The sequence below is a fragment of the Lucilia sericata genome, unplaced genomic scaffold (assembly GCF_015586225.1).
Source record: "Lucilia sericata isolate MDLA Ls3-8-SP2 unplaced genomic scaffold, ASM1558622v1 Contig001453F_arrow, whole genome shotgun sequence".
NCBI lineage: Eukaryota > Metazoa > Arthropoda > Insecta > Diptera > Calliphoridae > Lucilia > Lucilia sericata.
Window position 1 is genome coordinate 5,001 of NW_023995383.1, and position 14,659 is coordinate 19,659.

The 14,659-nt window shown below is 28.4% G+C and overlaps 2 protein-coding genes across 2 annotated transcripts in view; both read right to left on the bottom strand.

Moving 5' to 3' along the window:
- Positions 1-4,503, bottom strand: part of LOC119611458 (choline kinase A2) — a gene marked incomplete at its 3' end in the record, with an annotated part of 9,498 nt that extends 4,995 nt beyond the window's left edge. Inside the window, exon 1 of the mRNA XM_037967035.1 lies at positions 4,138-4,503. Within this exon, the coding sequence (XP_037822963.1) occupies positions 4,138-4,158 (21 nt within the window). The remainder of the gene's footprint in view (positions 1-4,137) is intronic.
- A 2,804-nt stretch (positions 4,504-7,307) lies between these two features.
- Positions 7,308-13,127, bottom strand: LOC119611455 (cytochrome c1). Its single transcript, XM_037967033.1, has 3 exons — positions 12,797-13,127; positions 8,513-8,844; positions 7,308-8,390 (listed from the first exon to the last, which is right to left on the bottom strand). Exons 1-3 carry the CDS (start codon positions 12,820-12,822, stop codon positions 8,233-8,235), a joined length of 516 nt encoding a protein of 171 aa, XP_037822961.1. The 5' UTR covers positions 12,823-13,127; the 3' UTR covers positions 7,308-8,232.
- Between the last annotated feature and the right edge of the window lie 1,532 nt (positions 13,128-14,659).

Below are 14,659 nucleotides of genomic sequence, written 5' to 3' on the forward strand. Positions count from 1 at the left end.
AAGATCAATTTCAAAATGTTTGCTACCATGATTAAAAAATAAACTAGATAACATTTAACTAACATTGAATTTTTGTTACTGTTTTGGCATTTCAAGTTGATGGACAAAATCTAAGTGGGTTTTGATAATGTTTAGTTAATTTTAGATTAGACTAATTTTATTAGTAATTTCTTTAAATACATAAAAGAAAATAATGTTAACAACTTTATAGTTAAAAGAGCCGTTGACTAGTGAAATCCAGCACATATATCATAATCGTTTAAACTAGCTATTCTTATAGCGAATTTTAAACTATGAACATACATTTTTTTTTAACATTTTTATTTTTTTCTAAATTATTAAAAAAAATCCTTAAATTGCACTAAAATCAAGCTTTTCACTTGATGGATCCATACTTGAATCAAGTATTTTGTACTTAATTTAAGTAAATCTTGCTACGACACCGTTTCAGATTGTTTTATGTACGATATTCTCAATCAAACCATTCTCAAACCATTTATTTTCTATTCCAAACCACTGTCTGTTTATTGTTTGGATAAAAATTTACAAAAAAATAAATTTTAATAATTGTAAAGCTACCTTTTTATAATTTGTTTTTAATCACTTTTCCATATCAAATAACAGAAAATTAATAACAAAATTCATTTGAATTAAACAGTGTGTGAATCATTTCCAAACAACTTCTATTACGTTTTAACTGAGACCATATTAAAACAAAAAATTGTAAAACCCCAAGTATTAAACGTAAATAACTGGCTAGCTGATTTAAATTTTAAAACAATAATTATCTTTTAGTCGTGTTAAACACGTATGTATGTAGTATTATTGCATCCATCATTAATCATATTTATTTATTTCTTAAAAACGTCTGTGTAAAACAACCCGGTATTTTAAAAGTCTTTGACTTTTAAAAAGTATGTACATAAAATATATTGTTGTTCGTGTTCAGTCAACAATGTTGTTATCAGTAGGGGACAAAAGGCCGTTATCCATAGCGCTTTCAAGCAATCTGGCGCGATTTGCTGGTGAAAAAATTTGTCCCATAAACAACTAAAGATAAAGTTCATTGTATGAAAAAGATTAAAGAAAAAATCTAATAACTAACATAAAAAGTTTATATGAATTATCGCAACAAATTGATAAAGTAAATCACCAACTACACTAGAACACATGCCTTAAACAAATGTATGCCTCTAGACTATAATCGGTAATAATTTATCGAAAGAAAAACTATATACCTATTAACATTATTATATTATAGTACTACTAAATTATCTAAGAATATATTCGCAATAATTGAATACATATGCCGTCAGAGATAAGGATTTTGAAACATTGTTGTATAAGTACTTTATTAGAAAGTTATAAAAAATTAGACTGGAAACAGTATAGAACAAGCAAAACGAATAATACAAACATTTAAAAGTATAGGTTTATAACTACAAATGCAAAAAAAAAATGTAATCTTTAAATTATATCTTTTAATTTGAAGTTAATAGCAAAATAATTTTACCCGGCACGCGATAATAAATTTCTACTTTTATTATCGTTTATTTTACTTATCATTCGCGCAAATTTCTTAGTTCTCACCTTGATTTGTTAAGGTTTTAACATATGGAAATCATTTGTTTTCTTATAAAAATTTTGTGGAATTTTTTTACTAAAGCTTTAATCAATTCAAAATATGTTTTTTTCGTAAACTAACGATAATAAACGTATTTATGTTTTCGAACTTTCTTAGAAAATATTGAAATTTGAGAGTTTCAGATAAGAATAGCGCGAGACCTAATAGTTTTTTTATCAATCTTTAATAAAATAGATTTAATAAAAAAATTCTAGAGTTGTCGAAAGTAGCTATGAAGAAATGAATCATATGTTTTTTTAATGCGTAAATTAAAGCAAATTTCAATTTTACTGATCACATTTCAATGTTTTTTTCCGGGAAAATTTCTATTTAAATATAAGTTATTCATTTCTTACCAGAATCACTTTACAATGACTAGACTATAGACTAGACTATAGACTAGACTATATACTAGACTATAGACTAGACTAGACTAGACTAGACTAGACTATAGACTAGACTATAGACTAGTCTAGACTAGACTATAGACTAGACTATAGACTAGACTATAGACTAGACTATAGACTAGACTATAGACTAGACTATAGACTAGACTATAGACTAGACTATAGACTAGACTATAGACTAGACTATAGACTAGACTATAGACTAGACTATAGACTAGACTATAGACTAGACTATAGACTAGACTATAGACTAGACTATAGACTAGACTATAGACTAGACTATAGACTATAGACTAGACTATAGACTAGACTATAGACTAGACTATAGACTAGACTATAGACTAGACTATAGACTAGACTATAGACTAGACTATAGACTAGACTATAGACTAGACTATAGACTAGACTATAGACTAGACTATAGACTAGACTAGACTATAGACTAGACTATAGACTAGACTATAGACTAGACTATAGACTAGACTATAGACTAGACTATAGACTAGACTATAGACTAGACTATAGACTAGACTATAGACTAGACTATAGACTAGACTATAGACTAGACTATAGACTAGACTATAGACGAGACTATAGACTTGACTATAGACTTGACTATAGACTTGACTATAGACTTGACTATAGACTAAACTATAGACTAGACTATAGACTAGACTATAGACTAGACTATAGACTAGACTATAGACTAGTCTATAGACTAGACTATAGACTAGACTATAGACTAGGCTATAGACTAGATTATAGACTAGACTATAGACTAGACTATAGACTAGACTATAGACTAGACTATAGACTAGACTATAGACTAGACTATAGACTAGACTATAGACTAGACTATAGACTAGACTATAGACTAGACTATAGACTAGACTATAGACTAGACTATAGACTAGACTATAGACTAGACTATAGTCTAGACTATAGACTAGACTATAGACTAGACTATAGACTAGACTATAGACTAGACTATAGACTAGACTATAGATAGACTATAGACTAAACTATAGACTAGACTATAGACTAGACTATAGACTAGACTATAGACTAGACTATAGACTAGACTATAGACTAGACTATAGACTAGACTATAGACTAGACTATAGACTAGACTATAGACTAGACTATAGACTAGACTATAGACTAGACTATAGACTAGACTATAGACTAGACTATAGACTAGACTATAGACTAGACTATAGACTAGACTATAGACTAGACTATAGACTAGACTATAGACTAGACTATAGACTAGACTATAGACTAGACTATAGACTAGACTATAGACTAGACTATAGACTAGACTATAGACTACATTATAGACTAGACTATAGACTAGACTATAGACTAGACTATAGACTAGACTAGACTATAGACTAGACTATAGACTAGACTATAGACTAGACTATAGACTAGACTATAGACTAGACTATAGACTAGACTATAGACTAGACTATAGACTAGACTATAGACTAGACTATAGACTAGACTATAGACTAGACTATAAACTAGACTATAGACTAGACTATAGACTAGACTATAGACTAGACTATAGACTAGACTATAGACTAGACTATAGTCTAGACTATAGACTAGACTATAGACTAGACTATAGACTATACTATAGACTATACTATAGAATATACTATAGACTAGACTATAGATTAGACTATAGCCTATACTATAGACTAGACTATAGGCTAGACTGCAGACTTTCAGTTCTGCATTTTAAATGTTTTCATTTACCAGACAAATCCTTTGTTTTTTTATTTAAAACCACTTCCTTGTTTTTGCTCAACCACTGTGCTTAGTTTAATACCCACTTTCATTCTATTTTCGTAATAACAAAAAATGCTTTTAGCTTAAATTCGAAAAAATTTTATTAAAATGCACCTATAAACCATCCTAATATAATGATAACCGGCGCTTTGTGTATTTTAATCGATAACATTCATATTTTTCAAAAATCATAAAAAAAAACAAAAATTTAATAATTACAACGTAAAAGTCTAAAGGAAATTTTTTTTAATAATTACAATTTAAATTATGGTAGAATAATAAAAACAGCAACAGGGGAAAAAAACTTACCGTCTGTAAGGCTGATGACATGTTTTATGATTTGTTTTTGTTTGTTTTAATTTAAAATTCTATTTAAAAAGCAAGAAGACGCGTTGGATTTATATTGGTGGGAATGGTGTGATTAACATTTAATTAGCAAGGGTATATTGTCCGTCTGCTATTGGTAGTAGTTGTTGTTGTTGTTGTTAGTAAATAGATGACTTTTGTTGGTAGAGGGAATTTGAACACTTGTGTCACACACGTATTACTAAATAAATAAATATTTTTACTTCAATTAATAATTTAACGCTTTTTGTTAGGTTTAAAATTAAATTTTCTTTCACAACTGTTATTTGTTATTAAGCTGAAAAAGAAAATCTTCTGTTTTTTTTTTTACTTTTATATTTAAAAATGTTATGTTAATTTGTTGTTTGTGTTTTTTACTTTTCTAATTCTGTTTTTTTTTTTTTTTTCAAAACTTCTCTGAGTAATTATAAGCGTAGCACATGCACTTGTCTACGTTGTTAATGAGCAAATGACACTGATATTTTCGAGAAAAGCAAATCAACAGTGTGAAATAATGAAATAAAATTGAAAAAAATATACATATAAAAACCCGGACAGGCGGCGACCACTTACTCAGAGCAGCCAGCAACACATACATTTACCAACTGGTTTGCTATCGTCTCCTACTAACAAAATTGTTTTGTTATCATTAAATTGTGTTCGGAGAAGATAAGAAATATTAAAACCATACACTCCCTCCATATATAACATACATACGCAGTACATATGGTAGACAGGAATTTGTTGCTCTCTTCTCAGCTCTTTAAAGAAAACGAAAAAACAGTGAAGGAGATAAGCTAAATTTAAAATTGTTTTAATATGAATATTTAAAAAAAAATGTTCTTTCTTTCTGTTGTTATTTGTAAAATGTAATTTTTTTAAATTGTGTTTCACTGAAACAAAATAATATTGAGATTTTATTTTACTCAATAATTTTTATTTTGAATACAAATGTTTAATTGCTCTCTTAGTTTTATTTATAGGGTAATTATATATTCAAGGTGTAAAAATAAATAAATTACTGTTAAGAAACCTTAATAATGCAATGAAATTGCAAAAAAAGTGCATTTACACTGACTTTGAAGGCAACGGTAGACGAAAACAAAACAAAACTAAAACTCAACTGCAAGCTATGTTTTGCTATAAAATCATAAATTTTCAATATTTTTAATTTCGATTACGTTTCCGCATTCAGTTACGCTTCGAGCTAAAAGATGTATTCCAACAAAAAACGGAATCGTAAGAAAAATGTATTTCATTTCAATGCTTTCCGATGGCTTATATTCAGCATTACGAATACTAAAGTTGCCAAACGGAAAAAACTTCAATTCAAATCGAAACGCAGAATAGGACTAAATGTTAAAAAAAACTATCAAATAATTATTTAAATATATGAAAATTTCATAGCATAACTTAAGGGATTAAGTTTAATAGTCATTTAAAATAACAAAAAATTTACACCAAAAACTCGTTTTACCAGATTCTGTATATCAAGCGGCTTACTCTCTAATATGATTTGAAAATTAAAGTTTTCAAATATCATTAATTTTAAAAGTTTGAGTCAAGATCGTTGTTGTTATACATACTTGATTACTTTGAAAACAGATTTCAAATTGAAAATGTACGAATTCATATGTTTAGTGTATACTATATTTTTAAACGAAGATATTTTATTTTGTTTAAGATTCTATAATAACTCATCCCACAAATGAGTCCACGAATCCACGCAGAATAGATTCGATTCTAAAAGAACAAAACTTGGAAAATGCATTTTAGCATTTTAAGTTACTATTTTAACACGATGATGGCATTGGATGGAAGTACTTACCACTCTCTCGGGAAAGGGAGTGGTAAAACTATTGTGCGTTAAGTGTGATGTTAGTCATCCGTGATCGACAAGATGTAAATGCAATAGAGTGCTAGCCTTGACTTCACAAGTATAGTTATGTTGTTTGTATTAGAAAGTAAGCAATTTCACAGATAACGACAATTCACTGGAAATTTAAATACAAAAATCTTCGTTCCCATGAGAGAAATTTTCCGCAACAATGGAAAAAAGGTAGTCCAACCAAAACTGGAATAGTAAAAAAACAAGCAATTCTATTTCTGCATTTCGATTACATTTCCGCGGTCAATCACGATCATTAGATGCAATGTAGTAATGTATGTATATTCGAACAGGCCCGTTTTTTATATCGAATTGAAAACGTTTGGTGTCAAAGAGAAGAAACAGTTTTTGCTCCTGACGACCTCTGTATGCTTTGTAATAGGGATGAAAATGTTGGAAACGTGACAGACGCTTATCCTTTTTGTTGGTTATTTGGTGCAATAAAAATAGGATAAATAGCTTAAAAATTTTGTCGAATTACCTTTTTAAATCTTATTCATAAATCATCAACATCCAATTTAAAAATCCAGTTAAAACAAATTCCTGAGCATCTAAAACAAAATTTACCAAGAAACGACTGTTATCAAACTCTTTGTAAGACCTCTGCTGTGGATTTTAAGTATCAAGTAGTGGATTTCGGAAATCGTTAAGCCGACTCCCTTTTATCTATAAAAATAAAAATACAAAAATTAAAAGAAAACCAAAAAACGAAAACTAAAAACATTTCTTTCGAATCGAAGAACAAAGGCACAATTACATGTACAACGAAATGCGAAATTATTTTTTGCAATCGAGATCTCTTGAACTCGGTCCCAAAAGTTCAGACTTAAAAACATTCGAAGTGGTTCGTTAGACATTCCAAATCGTGTTTTCATCGAAACAGAATTCTTCTAATTTACAAAACCAAAATCGTTCCTTAAAACTATGATCTCTTCCAGTACAAAAAAATCATTTTCTCCATTTATAGGTATAAATATTAAGTAAATTTCTATATTTAAAAACTACAAAGAAGGAAGTTTTACTTAAAAACTAAGTACGAATTTGTTTTTAGTTTCAATAACTTCTTGGCATTACAATTAAATATTACAAGACATGTTTGGGTTTTTTTCAAATATTTTTTGTTTTATTTTTCAATCGAATGTATTTTATTGAATGTTTTTGTTTAAATATATTTTTTTTATTATTTTTACAACTTTTTAGCCTTTTACTTCTTGTCTGGTAGGTAGAGTGGTGTAGTTGTTTCAACTGATGATGTGTTTTTTATATTTATTTAAAAAAAAAATAGTACAAAGAAATCTGAAAGTCAACTATATTTTAAAAAGGTCTTGTTTGGAAAGACATTTTTTAAAATAACTAAAAGTAATTCTTAAAAATAACATGCCTCAACACTAAAACCCCCATCACATTTCCTGGCGAAAAAATGCTAAGCACTCACAAGGAAAACAGATGTTAGATTTTAGGTTTCTGGCACAGGAATTAATAAGAAATTCGAAGTGAATACACAAGTATAATTTAAAATGTATGTATATATAAAAAAATTGAGATATGACGACAAAAGTGTAAAATGAATAAATTTTTTAAAAAAGTTCTTTTCTTTCAAAATATTTTTACAACTTCTGTCTCTACAAGAGGAGATTGTATTGTTATTTCTTTAATATCTTAGGATTATGTATAGGATTTTCTTCTTTTTTTCGTTTTTTTTTTTTAATACACATGCACATTTATCATGAAAATATGACAAAGTACATTTTAGTTTTAAAAAAAAATTTGTTTTTGTTTATACATAAAAAACCTTATAATCAAAATGAAATTTGGAAATTTGAAATTATGTATTTGGATGCTGTGCTGCTCTTGCGTCAATAAATCATATATTATATATCGCCGGCGATCACATCATTTGTTTTTTTCTTTTTAAATAATGTTGATTGATTGTTGGTTTGATGTTGTTGTTTCGGTTTGTTGTTTTTCTCTTTTTTGTAGTAGGTAGTTTACAGGTTTTCTTTGCTTTTTGTAATTTTTTTGTAGGATTTTTTAAGTTTTTAATTTTTTTATAATGTTAATGTAAGTAAATTATTAGAATTAGTTTTTGTTTGTTTGTTTTTGTGTGTTATTTTTTTAATATATATTATATATAGTAGAGGGTAGGTTGTTGTGTGTGTTTAATTAAGAGATTAAGCCGCTACTTCAGATGCCTCCGCACCGTTTTGGACTTCTTCTTTTGAGGTCTCTTCCAATTTGGCCTTCTTTTCAGGTGTCACTTCAGCGGCATCGTCTGTTTTAGCTTCACCTTCGGTGACTTTCCTCTTAACGGCCTCAGCGGGGGCAGAATCTATAAAATGAAAGATAAAACGATTTATAAGAAAATTTGTTTTAAAACTTTTCCTAAGGTATATGAAAGTGGAGGAAACTAGGTATAAGAGGAATATAAACAATAAATATTATATAATTTACCTGTAGAATCACCGTTAGCTTCAGTAGCAGCAGCAGGTTCTTCTACACCATTTTCTTCAGTTGTGGCTGGCGCAGATTCTTCAGCAGCAGCTTCGGTGGCAGCAGGAGTTTCAGCTTCGGCAGCAGCACCATCTGTTTCGGTTTTTTCAGCTGCAGCAGCTTCACTGTCTCCGTTCTCCTTGGCGGCTTCTTCGCTGGGCTTTTTCTCTTCAGCAGCTGAAGCCTCACCATTTTCTGTGGTGGTTGCTTCTTCAGTAGCGGGAGTTTCAGCAGCAACTTCTTTTTTGCCAGCATCAACCTCCTCGGCGACTTTCTCAACAACGGGAGTTTCTCTGCAAAAAAAAAATAATTTAAACAAAAGGGGAAATATAAGAAACAGGTGTATAAAGAAGAAATTGAAAACAATTTATATAGAAATTATGTAAATTTGTTCTATTTTATTGATATGCTAATTATGTGCAAATTAAATTAACTAATTTGACATTTTACTTTTGTTGCTCGTTTGTATTTTTTGAAACTTAACAATCTCTTTTTTCTATAAAATGAAATGGGGCGATCGTTTCATTATTTTTTTTAGTAAAAATGTCTACTTTGTATTTATTATTTGAGATTTTCCTAATTAGTATTCTATAGAAAAAATAAATTATGAAAAATGTAAGATCAAAAGATTTCAATGTTGTACATATTACTAATAATATGTTAACCTAATATTGCTATGTTATGGTTAACATTTATGTTAGGTATGTAAACTTCCTAAAAATCTTATTTCAATAGTAAAATTCTTAATTAGTTACTTTATTTTATTTTTATGAATCATAATTTTTAGTCTAACTTTAGCAATATATTATATTAGGCACAATTGTGTTTAAAACAAATTAATGAAATTATCAGCACATTTGTCTTATTTACTGCACCATGTGACAGCTTGCACTAATAATTTGCTTTATTTTACTGATACTTTTGGTATTTCTTTTAGGTTTTGTTGTTGTCTAAACACAAAAAAATGGCGATAAAAGAAACGAGATAGGGTTTTTTTGACAGCATACTTTCCAAATTAAGTTGCTATGATTAAAAAAGCATATTGCCAAACATTTTTGCGTACTTTTTTTGTTGCAAATGTGTATTTTAACCTTAATTTTATAAATTTTATTATAAGTGTTTTAATAATTAAAATTTTAAATATAAGAAATGTTAAAATAAAAATATACCTTGAAACAATGATAACATAATGAACTTTTAAACGGAGTAGTGGCTCAAAGCAATTAAATTTGACTAATTAAGTGGCAGAGAATCTTAGAAACCAAAAGAAAATGTGATTTTTTAATAGTTTCTAAGCAAATAACACCATTTTAACAGTACTAATTTCTATTTTCTGAAGGGAAAATTCTATACAAAAACCTTTTTTTAAAGGAAATGTGTTGTAAACAATGTTTCCTTAAAACCATTTCTTATAAAAAGGATAATGCACTTTAGAAAAACTGTTATGTACAAATTTGTCTACATGTCCACATGTCTAAATGATACGCACATATTTCTGTGAAAAAGTCCAAAAGTTTAAATCTAAGATTTACTCAAACGAAGATTAATTTGGAATATTTCAACAGTGAGTAAACAATTCAAATTTCATAATAGTATTTAAATTTTTAAGAAAATCACGTTTAGTTTACAGTGGAATTACAAGGAAAAAATTCATGTTATAGCTCAGAGAACAATAAATTGAAATCATACCATATAGGATGAGTAACGAACTTATATTTAACAAAACTTTTAAATTAAGTCTAATCCCAATACTAGAAACCCTACAAAATAAACAGCAAGTTTAAAAAGAAAACCTAAAAACAAAAAGCTCAAACAATGTAAACTAACATTAAAAAACTTTACTTAAAAAGCTAACACACAATGCCAATGATTCAAATCGTTACAAAAAACAACAATAAATTACAACAATAAACAACAACAAAAATTACCCCGAAAACAAAACTACAGAAATAAAGATGTTAACAACACAAATTAAATAAAAAAGAAACAAAAAAAATTACACACCGCTAAAAATAGAAAAAACAACACACATCTGCCAGTTTTACGATCCATTTTACACAAATCGACCGACACTTCTACCGTTCGTCACTTTTATTTAAACACAACATGTGTGTTTTTTCAATACAAAAACAAAATACACAGGCGAAAAACACAAGGCAAAAAACATGACTAAAACACACATACACACAAGCGACAAATACACACATTGCGAAAAAGCGGTTGGAAGCATAAGGGGTGATAAACGTGTGTAAACACACAAATAGAACAAAAGAAATACTCTAATGACAATTTGGTTGAATCAAAAAAAATGCAAAGGAAGTAAACAGAGAGAAGCATGTATAATTAAGTGCTGTTGTTGTTGCGTTTTTATTCTAGAAATAATTAAGAAACTTGAGGTAACAAGGGGAACTAGAATAAATAAAGCAAAACAATAAAGAAGGTAAAAACAACGAGGTTTTAGCGCGCAAAAAACTTTAAGAATACAAAGGTAAAAGGGAGAGTTTTAAAATATAAAGGAGACGAAAAAATAACGGACTTTTTATTAAAGTAACAAAAGAAAGAAATGAAAGAATGCGAAGAGGAAACTTTTTTCAAGTTTCGAAAATATTAACTCCATAGAAAAGAAAAATACTTAAGGCAAAAAAATACTTAAAAGATTTAGATAAAACAAGGAAGAAATAGCAACAAAATATAAATAAAATTATTCATGAAATAGGTATTAAAATATTAAGATATTTTTTGCCAATTTATTTGCTAATTAAACACAAGATTGTTCTGGATATATTAAAGAAAATGTGTATACCAACAGAAAATGGAAAAAATACATATTTTCAGTAGAGCAAAAAGTTTTTTTTAGTTGTTTGTTCAGGAAGTATAAGAAGAAATACATTATACAAAAATACACACAATATGCATACATATTTTATAAATTCAAAAAACCATGACAGACCAGACAAGCGCGCTCTTTTCTAACAAAAACTGGAAAGTTTATTGCGTAGAAGTAACTTTGTACAAAACTACTACCTCCTCCCCCCCAAGACGATACGATACCAAGCAATAAATTAAACTTAACATTTTTTTCTAGTTCCAAGCACATTATTAAACAAAACGAAAGTTTTCTCACACTATACTTATGCTACCTATTATACATTGTTTTTTTTTTTAAGCCGGACACATATAGCAAAAAATGTGTTGGTTTTTTTAACCGGCATTAAAGCGGCCAATCAACCTCAACTCTCTATATTACCAAAAATATACAGCAGCAATGTCGAAAACTACAAAAACAACACCACAGACTCTGATGTTTTTATTACCTTACCCCACCGCGCCAAAATCAAAAAACCTTTTCAAAAAAACCAACCAACTTCTTTGTTTTCTTCTACACAACCATGGTTGTCACAACCAGGGATGGAATTTTAGTACATTTGTTCTTTTTTACATAGAAAAAAATTCAAATTGATTATACTCTTCAATAGAAACTTGACATTAGACTAGTTGACAGACTAGTCAACAAAACAGTTCATGGACTTGCCAATAGACTATTTTAATAACTAATCTACCAACAAATTTACAGAGTAATCCATAGACTAGTCAATAGATTACTTTATGGACAAGTTCAGTAGATCATCTTAGAGATAAGTCTATAAACCATAAACTAGTAGACTAGTTAATACCTAAAATTTACCATCTTTGTAAAAAAGTTAACTTTAAAAAAAATTCAATTTCCCATGCCTGAGGATAACCACCGCAAAAAAAAACAACGCTTGTTTGGCGTCTTTTTCCTACTTCTCCGTTTTCTCTACATCTTTTATAGACCATTTTTTGCTGCTTTTTCACATTTCGAAGAACATATTTTTTAAACGAAAAAAAAAAATGCCGCTTTACTGCTTATTACATTATTGTTGTTGTAGTATATATAACAGCAAATACGAAAAATGAAGCAAAACGAAACAGCCATATTTTACTACACACACGTCTTGTATTTAAACAACACTAAAGAGTAACAAAGACAACACGAGTAAGTAAAGAGACGCCGTAAAATTTTTTCGCAAATGCCGCTGTTTTGTGATACAGACAAAATTTTTAAAATTTTCATCGTTTTTTTTTTTTTTTTTTTTTTTTTTGCACACCAGACTAGATTTTTTCATTTCATAATTACAATGAATTTTTTATTAAAATTCTTTATAAAAACTCTTTAATTAAGCAAATTTTATTTAGAACTTGTAAAAGGCATTTTGTACTCACTTGTTTTCTACAGCAACATCGGCCATTTTGTTTGGATTTATTTGTTAAAACTCGTTTAAAAAATGTATAAAGAGAACGTTAGAAAATTGTATTTTATTGTTTAATTCACAAATAAAACACAATTGCAGTCACACTTTTAAAAAAAGAACTTTGTTGTTTTCTTTGTAAAAATGATTTTCTCTTAGTTAAGCACACACAATATTAGTTGGAGTACTCTAAAATATTTATTTAAAAATTAACTTGTACTTTTTTTCAAATGCTGTACTGACCACTGCACACGTCTTTACTGCTTCGCTGATTAACGCCGAATGATGATCGAATTTTTGTTCGAATTAATTGGCGTCGTTGAGTTTTGCCAACAATGTTGCAAAAAATGCTTTTGCCTGCGTTGGGATGCGTGTGCAAGAAAGAGATGGTGAGAGTATGGTAAACAGAAAAAGGTAATTTCTTGCAGTATTCAAGCAGGTAAAAAAAGCGAATATTGTACCTTAAGGAAATTGTGGCGCCATCTACGCTTGAAATTTGAAAGGAAAACAATATTTAACAAAGTGCAGAATAAAAAGGTTGCCATCATGATTTTGTGGTTGAAGGAAAATTAAACTGCAAAATGTGATAAAAAACTGCAAAATCTATTAAACAAGAAATGTTTTAAAACAAAAACTTTTTATAGAAAATTTTTATATCCAAATTTCCTTTACACAACGGATTTACAGCTCATCTTAAGAAAAATTGTTATACGAAAAATATTACATTGACAAAAAATGTTTTACACAAAACTCTTTAAAACAACCTGTATACAGAAAACATTTCTATTTCGTTAAACTTTTATTGTATAACAGTTTTTTCCAAAAAAATTCCTTTAGGAAAACAAAATATATTTAGAAAAGCGGTAATACTATATAACTTGCTTTGGTTTTAAAAATGCTATACTCCATCTTTTATAAAATCTTCAGAAAAATTCAAAAAAAAAACTTTATACACAGAATTGTCAAATTCTTTTAGAAAATCAGTTATACAATAAAAAAAAATCCTGCAAGAAAAAAGCTACTATAAAGACGTGAAAAGCTAATATAAATATTTTGGTAAAAGAATTTCAAGTAAAAAGAAATATACAGAAAATGCTTAATAATCTGACTCATAAACTAGTGTTTACTGTACGTTAATGATATTTTTCCCACCAACTGTCTGGCAACACTTTGTACTAGTGTTATACTAAAATGACGTCAACGCCATCTGTTTGTCAGTATATATAACGTTTATTTTCGTAAATCATCATCATCTGCTCTTCTTAATCCAATTCGTTATAGAAAGAGAACAAAGTAATAAATCATGATAAAAACACCAGGTGTTTGTGTAAGTAACCGTTGTTGTTGTAAATGCCTTACGCAGGATGTTCTTTTTTAGACAGGACAGATGTAATGTTGTTATTGTAACGACAAAATTAGATTTTCTTTAAAATGGAAAATTTCAAAAACAACAACAAAAACAATACAAACGGGTCATGTTCATGTACTGTGTTGTCAATGCAATGATTTTTTTATGCATTGTTTTTTAAAGAATTTTAGACAACTTTTATTAAGAAATTAATCAATTATTATATTAGTTTTGTTTATTTATTAGTAGATCAAAGTTTTTTTAGTTGAAAAGTAGTTTTTACGGGTAAGAGATGAAATTCGACCAACAGTTTATTATTGCTAATGTTTGCAACATAAAAAGCAAGTTTAGGAAAACTGTACTTTAAAAAATAATACAAAATTTCGCTTAAAAGTAACAGTAAAACGTGGTCATAAGGAAGATTAATCAAATACTAATACTAAGACCCTTTAAAATGTCTTCTTCCAAAAAGCACTCTAACTACTAAAG